This window comes from Oryx dammah, unplaced genomic scaffold (genome assembly GCF_014754425.2).
Source record: "Oryx dammah isolate SB20612 unplaced genomic scaffold, SCBI_Odam_1.1 HiC_scaffold_2, whole genome shotgun sequence".
Classification (NCBI taxonomy): Eukaryota; Metazoa; Chordata; class Mammalia; order Artiodactyla; family Bovidae; genus Oryx; species Oryx dammah.
Window position 1 is genome coordinate 198,551,027 of NW_024070186.1, and position 14,816 is coordinate 198,565,842.

Below are 14,816 nucleotides of genomic sequence, written 5' to 3' on the forward strand. Positions count from 1 at the left end.
TCAGAATCAAGCTCATCGTAGAGTCAGATCTCACACTGTGTTTAGTCGCTCAGTCGTGTCTGACCCTTTGCGACCCCCTGGACTGATACCCACGAGGTTCCTCTGTCCATGGGATTTCCCAGGCAAGAATACTGGATGGAGTCGGTTGCCATTTCCTTCTCCAGGGGATCTTCCCAATCCAGGGATCGAACCAGGACTCTCGCATTGCAGGCAAATTTTTTTACCATTTGAGCCACCAGGGAATCCCACTGGTGGGATCTGAGCCCTCACTGTCCTGCCCTGCTGCTGGATCTGTAGGTCTGACACTGAAAAATGTTAAACCCACAGAAAATCAACACAAATAGCTTCGAGTTGCTGTATCTATTGCGGCATCGCCTGTAACTTGAGGAAAAGGTTCTTGGCTTTAGAGGCTGGAGTGGGGGCAGGACAAAGGCCGCACTAACACACACTGAAGGGTGAGGACGCTAAACTCGACATAGTGTTGATGCAAAATATAGGTATTACTTTCCCCCAAAATTAATTTACATCATTTTCTTAAATGAAGACTGTAATTATTTCAGGTCAGAATTCACCACGCAGATGTGGACCAACACCCCTCCACCAATGTCCTCTTCCAAGATGTGGGCCTTGACCCCCGGGGCACTGGGGTTCCCATCTGGGCTGGCTGAGGGCCAGAAGGTGCCTGCCGCCTGTAGAGCTCTGGAGCCTAAGTATCACACACCCTCCCATGAACCGGCCCTCCTCTCTCCTCTCCCAGGCCCTCCTCCTGTGCCCTCCCAGGCTGCGAAGTCACCCTTGCCCCTCCCTCGTCCCCTTCCTGCCATTAACCACAAGGCCTCCAGTGTTCCCTCCCAAACCTCACCCCCTGCCCAGCACTGCCCGAGCCCTGCCCCCATGGAGTCTCAGCTGAATGTCTGCCAGGCCCGGCAGAGCACCATCCCCATTCTCAAGACCCACACACACCTGGTCGCACCCCTCCGGGTGGGAACCCTGTGCTGATCCCACCCCCAGCACACCTCAGCTCACCGGCCTTTCCCACTCCAGTCCTCACCCAGCCCGAGGCCCTGCTACCGTGACCCGACCGAAACAAACAGTGCTGCTCTCCCGGGGGAGAGATCCAGAGAAAGGGGTGCTTAAAAACTGGCTTTAAAATGGATCATAAAAACAGATAAATAACTATAAAAACAAAATTAAATGGGTTATAAAAACTAAAAATAAATTACCAAGAGTTACTTTTATGCTCCACAAATACAGAATAAGGGAGAGCTTTACTTGAGCTGGCCCACTCATGTTGTTCTAAAATACTAGGACTTTCCCTAAAACAGCACGTGTTACTATGGAAAAGCCTGACATGATCTAAACTGGTGACTAAAAACTCAGATCATTAACTGTCAGCTTTGACTAATGTTGCCGCAAAGCATCCTTCTTAAAATATCTTCCAACTTTAAGTTCCGACTGCATTTCTCATTTTCGGAAGACAAGCTGAGGGTGAAGCTGCCGCCTGCACCTTCCTCGTGTGCTCTCACCATCCCGCCAGGATACAAAGGTTTTCCTGTCTGCTAACCAAACCCTCACCAACCTGGGAACATCTGCCCTTTGCCACTGGCCCGTAACTTTACCATACTTAAGTTTCATCTCAACTGTCCTTCCTACTTAGTAAACTAGAAAGGCAAAGAGCAAGTCAACACCTCTTAAGACTCACACTTCCAGTCACAGTGCGAAATCACAGTACAAATAAAGACAGGAGACCCAGCACCGCATCTGCCAGCAGCCATGCTCCGGGACGAGGCTTCCCTGAGGCTCTGCGCAGGGTGCCTCCTCTCAAAGGCAAATCACCTTCCAGGTTACTTCTGTTAACTTTAAACTGCTCAGCCATCACCATAAATCACAAGCCCCAACATAACCACACGGATGTGCTCTTGAGACCACAGCCACCTGGGTGGAGGCTAAAAGAGTCATTTGCAGTGACGAATCACTGAGTCATCAGAATCGTTTGGTTTTCAAAAAAAAAAACCCTCATGATTTCCATGTCAGTTAGCAGCTGTGTAAAACCAGAGCATAACATAAAGTCCACAGACATTTTCACTTTCAACACAAAGCAGCTGGGTGCAAGCACTATAAAAGCCCCAATGGCCCCACGGCATTCGAGACCGCGCACACGTGCAGCTCACCTGAGTGCATACGTGTAGCCAGTGTTCTCGGGAACACACTGGGGAGGGGTGTACGTGTGGAGCCGAGAAAAGTCCATGTTCACGGTCTCAAAGCATACTGCAGAGAGGAGGAAAAGCAACGCAGGCTGTTAAAGGCTGGACACACAGAGGAGCCCTGCACAGTCTGACTACAGAGCCGGCGCCAACACTTTGATCAAACAGGGCCAGGTGAAAGTTAAAGCAGGGCTGCCTTTTTCCTTTTAAGCAAAGGAGACACGTTTTCTCATGGCTCCCAGTCCAGACTGTAGTTAGCTGTCAGACTGGGTTCCCTAAGATGCTGAGTCTACAAAAGTGAAGGGGGAAAGCCTAGACCGACCAACGCGAGATGGAGCGAAGACACAGGGTGGCTCGGAAGCCCCTTCAGGGCGTAGCTCCTCAATTCCCGAAGGTGTCAAAACGTTCTCCCGCCCTGGGAATAAATCTCCGTTATTATTAAGTCAAACAGCACTGACTCTGGCTCCGTGGCCAAGATCACCCCCGTGCACTCCTCGAAAGGGAAGTTTTCAGTGTTGAGTGCCTCAGAATCAGAAGACTGCAGGCTGAACAAGAGACAAGCTACAAGCTCTGGTGACACTTTTATTTTTCCCCAAAGAAAAACACAGATTCTTTTTAAATTTAAAAGTTTTGAACATATTGTTTTCAAGGTTGTCATCTAGATTTCTTTGAAATGACTCAAATTTTCCTCTGGCTAAAAATACACACTTAAGAAAAAAACAAAAAACACACCACCACACCCTCACAGGAGTAACATGAATCTTAATCTGCTCCTCAAAAACCAGAAGATAAACCTGGAAAAAAACATTCACACATAAATGATTGATCGCTATAAACTAAGCCAAAAGTACTTAAATTCACCCCACATTCTTTGAAACAATCCAGGCAGACCTTTAAAACCTGAGTTCCCACAGAAACAACCACCACTGCTTACCACTGCCCCGCTCCTCCGGCCCAGGCAGCACACGCGCCAGACAGTGCAGTCACTCTATTAATAGACACCTGGAGCTCCCGCGGCAAAGAGCAGTGACTGCCGCTGAGCCCACGTGCGTGCTCAGCACCTGCCCCTGTGCCTCCCTGAGCCCCACGGGCAGCGGAGCCCAGGGTCGGCGTGGGTTCCGCAGGCGGGGCCACACCCAGCGGAGGGTAACAATGGCTCTGCCGGAGATCCGCGAGCGGCAGCTTACCAGGCAACCAGAGGAGCGCCAGCGGGGCTCCCAGCCCAGCTTCCTTCCCAAAGGGACCTTCCACCTTGCTGTCTACCACCCGCTCAGTACCATCCCCAGGGTAAAGCTGTCCTCACTGCTGCTTGTTTTAATGACAGTTTGATTTCATCATTTCCAATGCTGTACCTCTATAAAAATTATTTATTTGTTTTTGGCTGTGCTGGTCTTCGCTGCTGCAAGGCTTTCCTCCAGTTGCAGCAAGCAGGGGCTACTCTCGCTGCAGTCGGCACAGGCCTCTCACTGTAGGGGCTTCTCTCGCTGCGTGTGGAGCGGGGTCTCGGGCGCCCAGGCCCAGCAGCTGAGGTGCATGGACACGGCTGCTCCTCAGTGCCTGGATCAGGGGTCGAACCCGCGTTTCCCGCACTGGCAGGCGGAGTCTCCACCACGGAGCCACCAAGGCAGCCCCGCTGCGGCTGATTCTGACCAACTCGTATCCCACACGTCCTAGTGAGCGGAGCATTCGGATCGGTTCACACCAAGTCGCTTGCAAAGTAATAAATGAGTGAGTGGCAGGTGGCCGAAAGCCAAGCGGCACTGAAGCACCATGACGACATGGAGGCATCCGAGCGCCCGGCTGAGACCAGGGCCGGGCTCTGACCTGAGCTCTGCCACGAGCTGACTGGCCGCCCGCGACAGCTCCTCATACTCACAAGGTGTGAGATCGGCGGCAGCACTCCAGGGCTGCAGGGAGGGCCAGCCCGTGACTCAGCACAGAAGAGCCTGGGGGGAGGCCACTCGGAGAACTGACAGCCTTTTTACTTTATTCTATTTGCAATTTATCTATAATACTTTCTAATCTCATTTAATTGAAGTATAGTTGATCTACAAGATTTCAGATGTATAGCAAAGTAATTCAGTTATACATACGTACAAACATATATACACAAATACACACGAAGTAACTTCCACCCTTTTCCATGACAGGTCATCACTCGACGTTGGATACAGTCCCCTTCGCCATACAATAGGGCCCTGCTGTTGGCCTAGTGCAGCCTTTTTATTTTAAAAAAGTTACATTAATATGTTCTCACGTTTTCATCTGTCTAAAAGAGAGGTTAATTTCTAATGCATAACAGTGTTTCCAAAAGCTGCCAGAGGCAAAGGGCCAGCTGCAAGCACACCACTCAGCCCGGTTCTTCCGATCGTGGAGATAGACGAAGCTGAGTGATGCCACCCTGGTCAGCCTTAACGGAGGCCTTCTGCCACAGCTCAGAAAGAAATGTGATTCCTTGTCTCTGAAAGAAAATTCTATCCAAGAACCAAGTGCAGCTACTGGCCATCAGACGAGTTTCCTACCACGAGCAGGATAGGGTTACAGCAGTGGCCGAGCAGACGTCCTACAGGCGACAACGCAGACACAAGCCGGGTGCCGGGCCGGCGGAAGGCTGCTGGCTAAACGTTTCATGAGGGGAGCTTCACACGCAACAGAACGCCCAAGGGCAACACCGTGGAGAGAGCACTGGTGTGGACACCCACGGCTCCAGAAGACCAGCCGCAGTCTGGAGCAAAGGCACGCGGGCGACGGTGGAGGAGGTCTTGGCCCGTGCCGGTCGGACCCCAGCGGCCACGAGAGGGGAAGCAGCGGGGGCCCGTGGCCAGGCCCCCCTCTTCCCCACTCATTCCGACTTCACTCCTGTAAGACACAGACTCTGTGCTCAGCACGCACGCGCAGCATCGTCTGCAGAACCCAGCCCTGTCTAGTCAGACTTGCGGCCCAGGGAAATGCCGCCCTGGCCTTGACTGCCTCCAGCGCCCAGAACACCACTTCTCCACGCAGATCCTTCCAAAGCAGCAGGTGGGTACAGAGGCCGCACCAAGCCTGACTCAGAAACACGCCGCAGGGGTGAGGCGCGCTCCCCTGCGCCCAGTGTGGACGCGCCACGGGGCACGGACGCTGCTGCTCCTCTCCACACCCAGCTTTTCCTGTCATCCCTGCCGCCTCACTCTGCCTCCCTGGACACATTACAACACACTAAAATTAATCTCTAGTTCCTTTCATAAAACACGAACATCAGATAAAATTATAGAATAAAGTAAAGCAAAAGAGAATTAAATGATGCGTGTAAAGCGGTGCCTGACACACACGTTGCAAATACTCGAGAAATAAGTTTAATTATTTTGTGCAATACAGTTACAACGCCTGTTTTAATTGTTTTTTAAAGAAGGATTTTTTTTTTTGTCTTCTAACAAATCCCCGAGATGGAAGAGTCACTCACCCTGGCCTCAGTGAAAGAGAAAGCCCAGTGGCAGCTCAGATGGGCCCCACCCCGGAGCCAGCAGGCGGAAGGCCTCAGCTCAGCAGGACCCCCAGCAGCGGTCTCCCCGCTGCAAGGCTTGGCGTGTCCCCAGAGCTGCTCCCGGCTCCTCTTACACCATAGCTACTTCAAGCCTGAGTGTAACCTTAGAGCCTTCCCACTTGCTGCAGGGCCTGAAGGTGGCCTCAGCCTGTGACTTGAGGGAGATCAGATTTGCATTTATAATCTGAGCAGCATCAGAAGAGCAAGTGAAACAGTGAATTGAAAATGTTTTCATCAGCATCAGAAAATCCTGAAAAGAATTCCAAGTTGCAAATGCGTGTGTTTATAAGGAGCTTCCCAGCAGGCTGCACTGTCCCCACTTCTCTAGACTCTCGGGCCACACCCTTCTCCTAAAGTTGTCACCATCGGCTGACCTCCGCACGGCCCACGTGTCCTCTGAGCCCCTAACGTGGACATGGGGGGTGGAGCCGGCTCACACCAGGGCACCTGCAGACCCAGCAGGCTAGCGTGGCGGGGGGGGGGGCGGGGGGTGCTCCCTTGAGTCCGAGTGGAGGCGGCGGGGGAGGGGAGTGCAGCACTCACCTCGGCAGACGAAGCCGGGATTGGAGAAGGAAGCTCCGGCGTCGCCCTCTGCTCGTGTGCCAGCGGCCACGCACACAGGCCAGCACGCACAGGCCAAAGAAGGTCCTCTGTCTAGGCTGCAGACGCTGGTCTCAAACCTAGGAAATCAAAGAAGCGTCTTTACCAACATGTAGATGCTAGCGGGGCTTTAAGGTATGAGTTAAGATGCCTCATCGGCGACGCTTGGCTTCTCCTTTACTGCTCTCCGCCTGGCCAGGGCGCACTGTGATATTTACACCATATGGGAGATGGGAAGTATAAAGTTCAGTTTTTGTTCTCGAATGCTTTGGTTAAAAATGAATTTTAGTTCTACCACGACACATAATTTGAATCTCTACTATTTAGAATATTTGTAGTCATCTAGTAACAGTTTAGAACACAGGCCTGAAAAATATTAAAAATTATAAGTCAAATGGTTGAAAATAGACTGAAGTAAATGGCAATACCAAAGAAAGAAAATAAAATTGTTAATAGCCGTGAAATATATTAGCACAAAATAGTTTCTTAAGAAATGCTATCAGTTCTGAAATAAAACTAGAAAAAAAATCAAACTTCAGAAATGGTCTGAGCATTTCTTCTCATTACTGTAGACCACAAGATCGGCATCTGGCAAGACAGCTGTTACTAAACCACGTGCAAGACCATCAGAATCCGCTCCGAAGGCACTGGGTTTATAAAGACGAGCGTGAACTGACGGGGCTGCTGACCAAGTGGCTGAGCCCAGAAGTGAGCCTGGTGGACACAGGCTGACACGGCTTCCCTGCACAAATCCTCGAGAGCAACACGGCTGCCCTGTGAGCCCCAAGCGGAGTCCCCCGTGAGCACCGCACCTCGCCCTCTGGAAGCGCGGCCGTCCAAGGGGACGCGCTGGACGGCACCCTCCCCGCTCGGGGCGCAGCGCCAGACACCATCTGCCACAGGACGCAGGCCCTGAGCTGAGCTGACGGCGGAGGCACTGCCCGCCCCCAGGCCCTCGCACTGCACACGAGGCCCAGCCCGACTCCCACCAACCCTGCACCGCCCAGGGCCTGGCTGTCAACGTGCACTTGGGCAATCACATGCCTTGTAGAGAAGAATTTTAAACCTGAAATTCAGAGGTGCCCTTTAAAAATGAACACTACAGTGATTAAAAAAAAATCAGTACTACATGTTATGGGTGATTTTGGCCTCACCGCAGGGCATGTGGGATCTTAGTTCCCTGACCAGGGACTGAACTCGCACCCCCTGCGGTGGGCTTACCCACTGGACTCCCGGGAAGCCCTGAATGCTCCTCTTGAACATAATCACTTTACTCAGGCTTAATCCTATTAACACTCCTAACCCAGAGACTAAAAATGTTAGTTATATTTGCCTGCAGAATAGAAAAAACATAAACTGGCTTAGACATCATTGTTTTCCAAATATCGTGTTCAATGTAATCACTTCCACAACATCATAAACAGGAACTGGCATTACCTACCTGTTTTCATTTTAAGGAAGCAAAACATTGCTAGTTCATGGAAAACCATGGTTTATACTAGAGTACTTAAAAGAATGATCTTGTTATTTAAAACTGCAAATCAGAAACAAATGAGTATTACCTAAAAATATGTGAACGGCCTTTACAGAATATCTTATAAGCTTTATACACACTGGAATATATGCTTTATACACACTTGAATACCTGCTTTATACACACTTGAATATAGTGTTAAAACTTCGAGAAAAATACCACACCAAATTTAACTGTAAATTACAGAGAATGAGACCACCCCGCCTGGGGCTGCTGCACACTTTTTTAAAGGGCAGGTAGATAACACACGTGTAACTTAGTCACTCTGCCGTCCACCTGAGACACAGCGCTGCTCATCAACTATATTCCAGCACAAAATAAAAAGGTTTAAAAAATAAATAAGGAGAAGGTTTTGGTCTTATAATTTAAACAATTAACCCAGTAACTATTATTTTCAAAAAGAAACAGAAGGCTGGTCTTATCTGAGAAGCGGTGCGAGGCGGCCAGACCCGGGGTTCTCGCTCCGGGTGGGAGCCTGGTCCCCGGGCTGCGGCAGGACTCGGCCAGTCACCACCCTCACCTGCCCGGCGCCGCCTGGCTGGAGGGTGAGAACACCCAACAGGAGTCAGGTATTACCAGCAGCAACTCTGTACTGACAGCTTCCAGCCAAGATCTGAGGTTTCTTTCTTCAGAAATGATGAAATAGGAAAAGAGGCAGGCTAGATAGCTTTGTTTACATAACAGCGGAGTTTTCGGGGAAGTAACTCCTTCTATGAGAAGGCTTCCCTGGTGGCTCAGGGGTTAAAGCGTGTGCCTCCATTGTGGGAGACCTGGGTTCAATCCCTGGGTCGGGAAGATCCCCTGGAGAAGGAAATGGCACCCCACTCCAGTGTTCTTGCCTGGAGAATCCCATGGACGGAGAGCCTGGTAGGCTACAGTCACCGGGGTCGCAGAGTCGGACACGACTGAGCGACTTCACCTCGCCCATGAGAAGACGCATCATCACGCGCTTCCATCTCCCAGTGATACGCGCTCCAGATGGTTTTAACCCGTGTTTCCTCTCACAGGGAGATCTGCCTCAGTGTCTCAGCAAAGGCAACTTACTTTCTGCCCATTTTTGTAAAGGGTCTTTCTTCTTAGAAGACAGAAAACATGACCCCACACCTCTCAGACCCAGAGAGCACTGACTTTCCTTCCAGCGGTTGGTCAGAAGAGATGTGCCCGGCACCTCCCCTGGAAAGAGCTCGGCGACAGTGAGTGACGGAGGGCCCTCCGGGGCAACGCCGGGTGGTGGTCCGGGGCCCCCGCACCCCGGGGGCTCCTCGGGACACTAGAGGCCACTCTGACAGGCGAAAGCCCTCTGGCCCGTCCTGGCGAGGCTTGTCTCTTTTGCACCGTTGCCAGGAGTTAGATGGCACACGCCTGGGCTGGCCCCGTCTGTTGCGGAATAGACGTGTGTGGCCGGCCAAGGCTCAGCCGTCCCCTGGAAGGCCTTCCTACCCCAGAGCCCGGGGACAGGCTGCCATGGGTTCTGCTGCCCACGCAGATCTGACCTCCACACCTCCCGCCGTTTTTAACTCATCTACTCCATCTGCTGCTCCTTTGCATACCTGAGGCAGGCACCTGATTCTACTTCTGCACGTTCACCCACTGGATTCAAGGGGAGCAACCACCACCTCCCTGGACAGCGGTGCCCTCTCTTGGGCCAGCCCTCTGCTCCCCACACTACCATCTCTCGTTGGCTTCCTGGGAGCAAAATTTCCCTCTATCCAGTCTTGCCTTCTCAAGCCAGAAAACTGCCAGAATGGTCCAAAAAGAGATTCAACCATCTCCCTCCCTTCAGATCCCATGGCTTCCCAGCACCTACAAACGAGACCCCTGTCCAGGGCTCCACCTCCCAGCACCCACATCACAGCTTCACCGAGAGCCTGGGCCCAGGCAGCCCTCTCCTCTGCTCCGTTTGCGTACAGCCCCAGTGCCCTTCTCTTGTCTGGGATGCCCTCCTGATCCGGATTCCCACTCCCTTGGTCTCCTGACACCCTAGCTGCGCCCAGCTAACTTCTATGCACCCTCAGGCTACAGCTGAAAGACCACGTCCAGGAAGCATCCAACGTACATGCCAAGTTGAGAGCTCCCTGGTGTTTAACCACATAACAGAAATGTGCAAACTGTTGATTAATGAGTCTTTTTCTCCAACTAGACTGTGAACTCTCTGAGGGTAGGAGCTAACCCTGACTTGTAGAACCAATGGACATCACACAGGTGCAGACAAACAGGAGGAGCTGTTGCTACCACACTGCTCTGCCTTTAACCGGAAATTACTCCTGGTTCCCCTCACCCTCTCTCGGCCCCCCCACCCCGTGCTGGATGAGCTCCTAAAGAGCAGCGCGGCTCCACACATCTGTGCCCACACTCCTTCTCCTAACTAACCTGAAGCACCTCGTGTGTTTCCTCATCTAATCAGAACTGTGGCGTCCGCTGCTTCATTTCCAACTATAACTGGGAACAACCAGAAACAATAATTACAGGATTTTCCTGCTACTGTAAATGTAAACACTTAATCCACAGTATTTCAAGATCACCCTTTTTAATGCTCTGTCCTCCTGCATGTGAAGTACCAGCCTAAAAGTGAGTGTTCACCAGTACGAAAAGGGTTTGTAGTATAAACAGCAAGTAAAGAAATCTTTAAATAGATGTTTTTTGTATTTTAGATAAGGCTCCCATCTTCCAATAAAATTAAAGCTCAAACAAGGAAAACAGAATGACTAAGAGCAAAGCAACTGGGCAAAGCATTCTGGTTTTGAAGCCGGGTGTGCCCTGGGGAACCCCTCACACCACCCGGGGAACCACTGACGTACGCTTAATTACTCTCACACGACTTAAGACTTGCCCCTGCAGCTTTACTCTGCACAGATATCTAAAACCATCTGTCACATGGTTCTTACTCCCTAAACTAAAATTCGATCAATAACGGCTCACGGAGTGCCCATATGCCACTATATGAAAAACAAAGCTCTCAAAAACGAGCAGGGTTACAGACACAACTCAGACTGCAAGCCTGACTGATGAGTCACAGAGGCCACTGAACAGAGCAGTGAAGTCCCGCACTGATCACAGTGAGCAGCGAGTCACAGACAGCGACACTGTGGCCTATACTTTGTCTAGCCTACATTTATTTTGGCCCAAAGGAAGTAAAGTTTCAGATGGAGCCAGTCTAGCCTCTTCTATCTGGACATCAAGTGGGCTAAGCTGTCCAAAATAGCAATGAGCTCCAAACTCAGGAAGAAAGAGAGGAAGCAAATGCAGGTGTTTTCAGTCGAGAAGATAATACTGCAGCCCTCCTGCAGGAACCACGGAGAACCACCACTTTCCAAAACGTTCAGAGCAACGTCACGCGCACTCGACTGGAATTACTGCTTCATTTCCACTGCCCTGCGAACCCCAATGTGGGTGCTCAAATTCTGGGTGTGTTCAGGACTGCTTAGCTTGAGTCAACAGTAGGCCCCACGAAACACCCTGCTGTTCTCTGGGTTCTCACCTCTCCCTGAAATATAGAGGTGCAGACAGGCATCGCAGAGCTGAAGCTGGCTTCATCCTGTCACCACTGCCACCAAAAGTGCCTGGCAGTTATTGAACAGGAAAAAAAACAATAGCAAGAAACTTGGAAACTAGAAAACGGATGGATGAATGACAACTGACGAAGGCCAGAAAGAGCGGACTCATAAGCTTGCGATGGGCAACACTGAGAAACAGCCCAGTTTTCACCATAGAATCCCCCAAATCTGAAGAGGGTGACACCTGTAAACACTTGGCAGTAAGGACGTAGAGTGGAATCAAAACACAGGACGGATCAAACAATGAACGTCTGTTTAAGGAGCAATTAGGCAAAACCACGTGATCATCTCAATGGTGCAGGGAAAGCATCTGCCCAAATCCAACAGTTCTTCCTGACAAAAACACTGAACAAACTAGGAAAAGAGAACTTCCTCTATCTGACAAGGGGATTTACTACAACTTACAGCTAACACCACACTCTATGGTGAAAGGCTGAAAACTTTCCCCTGAAATCAGAAACAAAACAAGGATATCATTTTTCCACTGCTATTCAAGATTGTACTGGATCTAGCCAGAGCAATTAGGCAAGAAAAAGAATAGATGGCATCCAAATTAGAAGGCAAAAACTAAAATTGCCTCTATTCACAGATGGCATTATAAAAAATTTTAAAGAATTCACAAAAATCTATTAAGACTAGTAAACTGAGCAACATTAAAGTTGCAAGATACAAGATCAAGACACAAAAACAAGTTATACTTCTATTTACTAGCAATAAACAGTCTAAAAATGCAATTAAGAAAACAACAGCTCTTAAAGTAGCAACAAAAACTAACAAACTTAGCCAGAGGTTGTGAGCTTGTTCCTCACCTGGAGCACCAAAAAAAAAAAAAAAAAAACAAAGCAAACAGTAACAGACTTACTTGCATAAGTTTAAGAAAGTATAAAACTGGAACACTGAAAATGGTAAAATACTGCTGAAAGAGATGAAAGACACAAATGGACAGAAAGAGAGCTGCACTCATATGCCGGAAGGCAATGGTATTAACCAAACAATACTCCTCTAAGCAAGAACAGATTCAATGTGCTCTCAAAATCGAAAGGCCTGTTTTTGTAAATGGTAAAGCTCATATTTAAATTCATATGAATTGCAATGAATCCCAAACAGCCAAAAACAGTGTTGCAAAAGAGCACGTTTGAAGGACTCTCACTTTCCGATCCCAAACTTACTTTAAAACAGTGCTCCCGTCGTAACGACAGACACATAGGCTAACAGGACAGAAATGACAGTCCAGAAATAAACTCATACATTTACGGTCAACTGATGCTCCATGAGGGTGCCAAAACCAGTCAACAGGGGAGGAACAGCCTCTCCAATACGTGGGGTTCCGACATCTAGACATCTGCAAGCAAAGCTGGACCCTGACCTCACCCCATATACAAAAACTGACTCAAAATGAACTAAAGGCCTACATTTAAGAGCTAAAACTATAAAACTTAGGTTAAACACATAGAGATTTACCTCCACGACCCTGGATTTGCCAACAGTCTCTTAGATACGACAACAAAAGCATGAGCAACAAAACAGAAGATGAATGTGGCTTCATCAGCAGAGTGAAGAGACAACCCAAAGAAAGGAGGGAAGTGTACGCAAGCCATGCGTCTGGAAGAGTCCAGCATTCGGGAGACGTAAAGAGCTCTCACAACTCAAAAGGCAAAGAACCCAACCACAAAATGGACGAAGGACGAGAATGGACACTTCCCGAAAGGAGATACATAAATGGCCAAGAAGCACATAAAAAGGTGATCACCATCAGTTACTGTGGAAATGCAAATCAAAATCAAACTGACACACCACCTCCCAAGTACCAGGACGGCCGTAATAAAACAATACAAGATGGAAAAAGTGTTGGAGAGGATGTAGAGACATTGGAACCCTCGCACACTGTCGGTGGGAATGTAAAACGGTGCAGCTACTGTGGAAAATAGTTTGGTGGTTCCTCTACAAATTAAATAGTTACCATGAGACCCAGCAGTTCCACTCCGTTACTGATATACACCCCAAAAATGAAAACAGGTGCTCGAACAAAAACTTGTACACAAACGTTCATAGCAACATTATTCATAATGGACAAAAAGTGGAGACAACTCAAATGCCACTAACAGATGGATGGATAAGCAAACTGATCTATCTGTACAATGGACTATTATTCAGTTGCAAAGAGGAATCCAAGTTCTGACACACTCTACAACACGTATAAACCTTAAAAACATTCTGCTAAGTGAAAGAAGTCAGCATAAAAGGCCACATACTGTAACAATCCATTTGTATTAAAGAAAAAAATCCAGAGCAGACACATTCACAAAAACAGACAAAAGCTTAGGTGCTGCCAGGGGCCACCTAATGGGCACCCGACGTCCATCTAGGGTGATAAAAAAGTTCCACAACTAGACAGTGACGGCTGCACAGCGCTGCCAGGCGCTGCACAGGTTAGAACGCTAATTTCATCACGCCTATTTTTTACACCTAAAGAAAAAAGCAGTTAGCTACTCGGCATGGATCCCCTTCCTGCCTCCCCCCAGAAAAGACTGGAGCATAAAACCAAGGGCTCTCTAGACCAGCAAGAGGGGTGGCCGAGTTCCAGAGTGCCTTCCTGAAACGGGGGATAAGAGAGCATTTCCTCTTCAATTTGTGAAGCCCACACCATAGTCTTCCACTCTTAAAATGAGGCAGGAGATTGGGAAGCCCTTCTCTGGACCTCTAGAAAGTCCAAGCAAAGGACCCAAGGGCAGCGACACTGGGTATGGCTCAAGGAAACCCAGCCCGCCCTCTCAGCCAACAGTGGCAGGACCAGCGCAGGGGCACAGAGCTCGCCTAGGGCTGGGCAGGTGAGCTGCAGCCCTGGTGCTTGCTACAGGACAGGAGGCCTCAAGCAAGCCAACACTTAGACCACGGACGGAGAACGAGACGCCAGGGCGTTCAGAAACACGACACAAAATTTTAGAGGAAAAAACAGTAACGACCAAACCAACCTCCGGGAAATGTACAACCTGATGGTCAAAACAAAACGCTCAACAAATGAGTCAGGAGATTAAGGAAATCTAGAAAGTCAAACAAGAAGACATCGGTGGAAAATAGGAGAGATAAAGATAAACCAAGAGCTTCAATGCCCAAATACAGTAGCATTTCCAAACACACAGGGAAAAAAAATTAAGGAAAAAAAGAGAGAAGAAAACTAGCAAAGCAAATAAACCGAGAAAATTAAATTCTCCAGAACTTCCCAGTCACCCCGCGTTTCCAGACTTGAAGGAACTCTGAAGGGTCCGAAGAAACGGACGAAAACACAGGCGGACCGCCCACGTTTCGGAGCCCCGAGGGCGGGGCGAGGGAGCGGGTCGGGCACGGAGGAGCCGGCGCGGCGCCGGGCCCAGGCCCGGCCCGCCCGCCGTCGGCCCCCGCCT

The 14,816-nt window shown here is 49.6% G+C and overlaps 1 protein-coding gene across 1 annotated transcript in view; it reads right to left on the reverse strand.

The window, feature by feature from the left end:
- The window catches only part of SUN1 (Sad1 and UNC84 domain containing 1), a 41,365-nt gene extending 26,653 nt beyond the window's left edge, over nucleotides 1–14,712 (reverse strand). The window contains exons 1-4 of the mRNA XM_040231497.1: nucleotides 14,609–14,712; nucleotides 12,756–12,757; nucleotides 6,271–6,407; nucleotides 2,172–2,268 (exon numbers count right to left, since the gene is read on the reverse strand). Of these exons, the coding sequence (XP_040087431.1) occupies nucleotides 2,172–2,268; nucleotides 6,271–6,407; nucleotides 12,756–12,757 (236 nt within the window). The 5' untranslated portion in view covers nucleotides 14,609–14,712. The remainder of the gene's footprint in view (nucleotides 1–2,171; nucleotides 2,269–6,270; nucleotides 6,408–12,755; nucleotides 12,758–14,608) is intronic.
- Nucleotides 14,713–14,816: the final 104 nt, after the last annotated feature.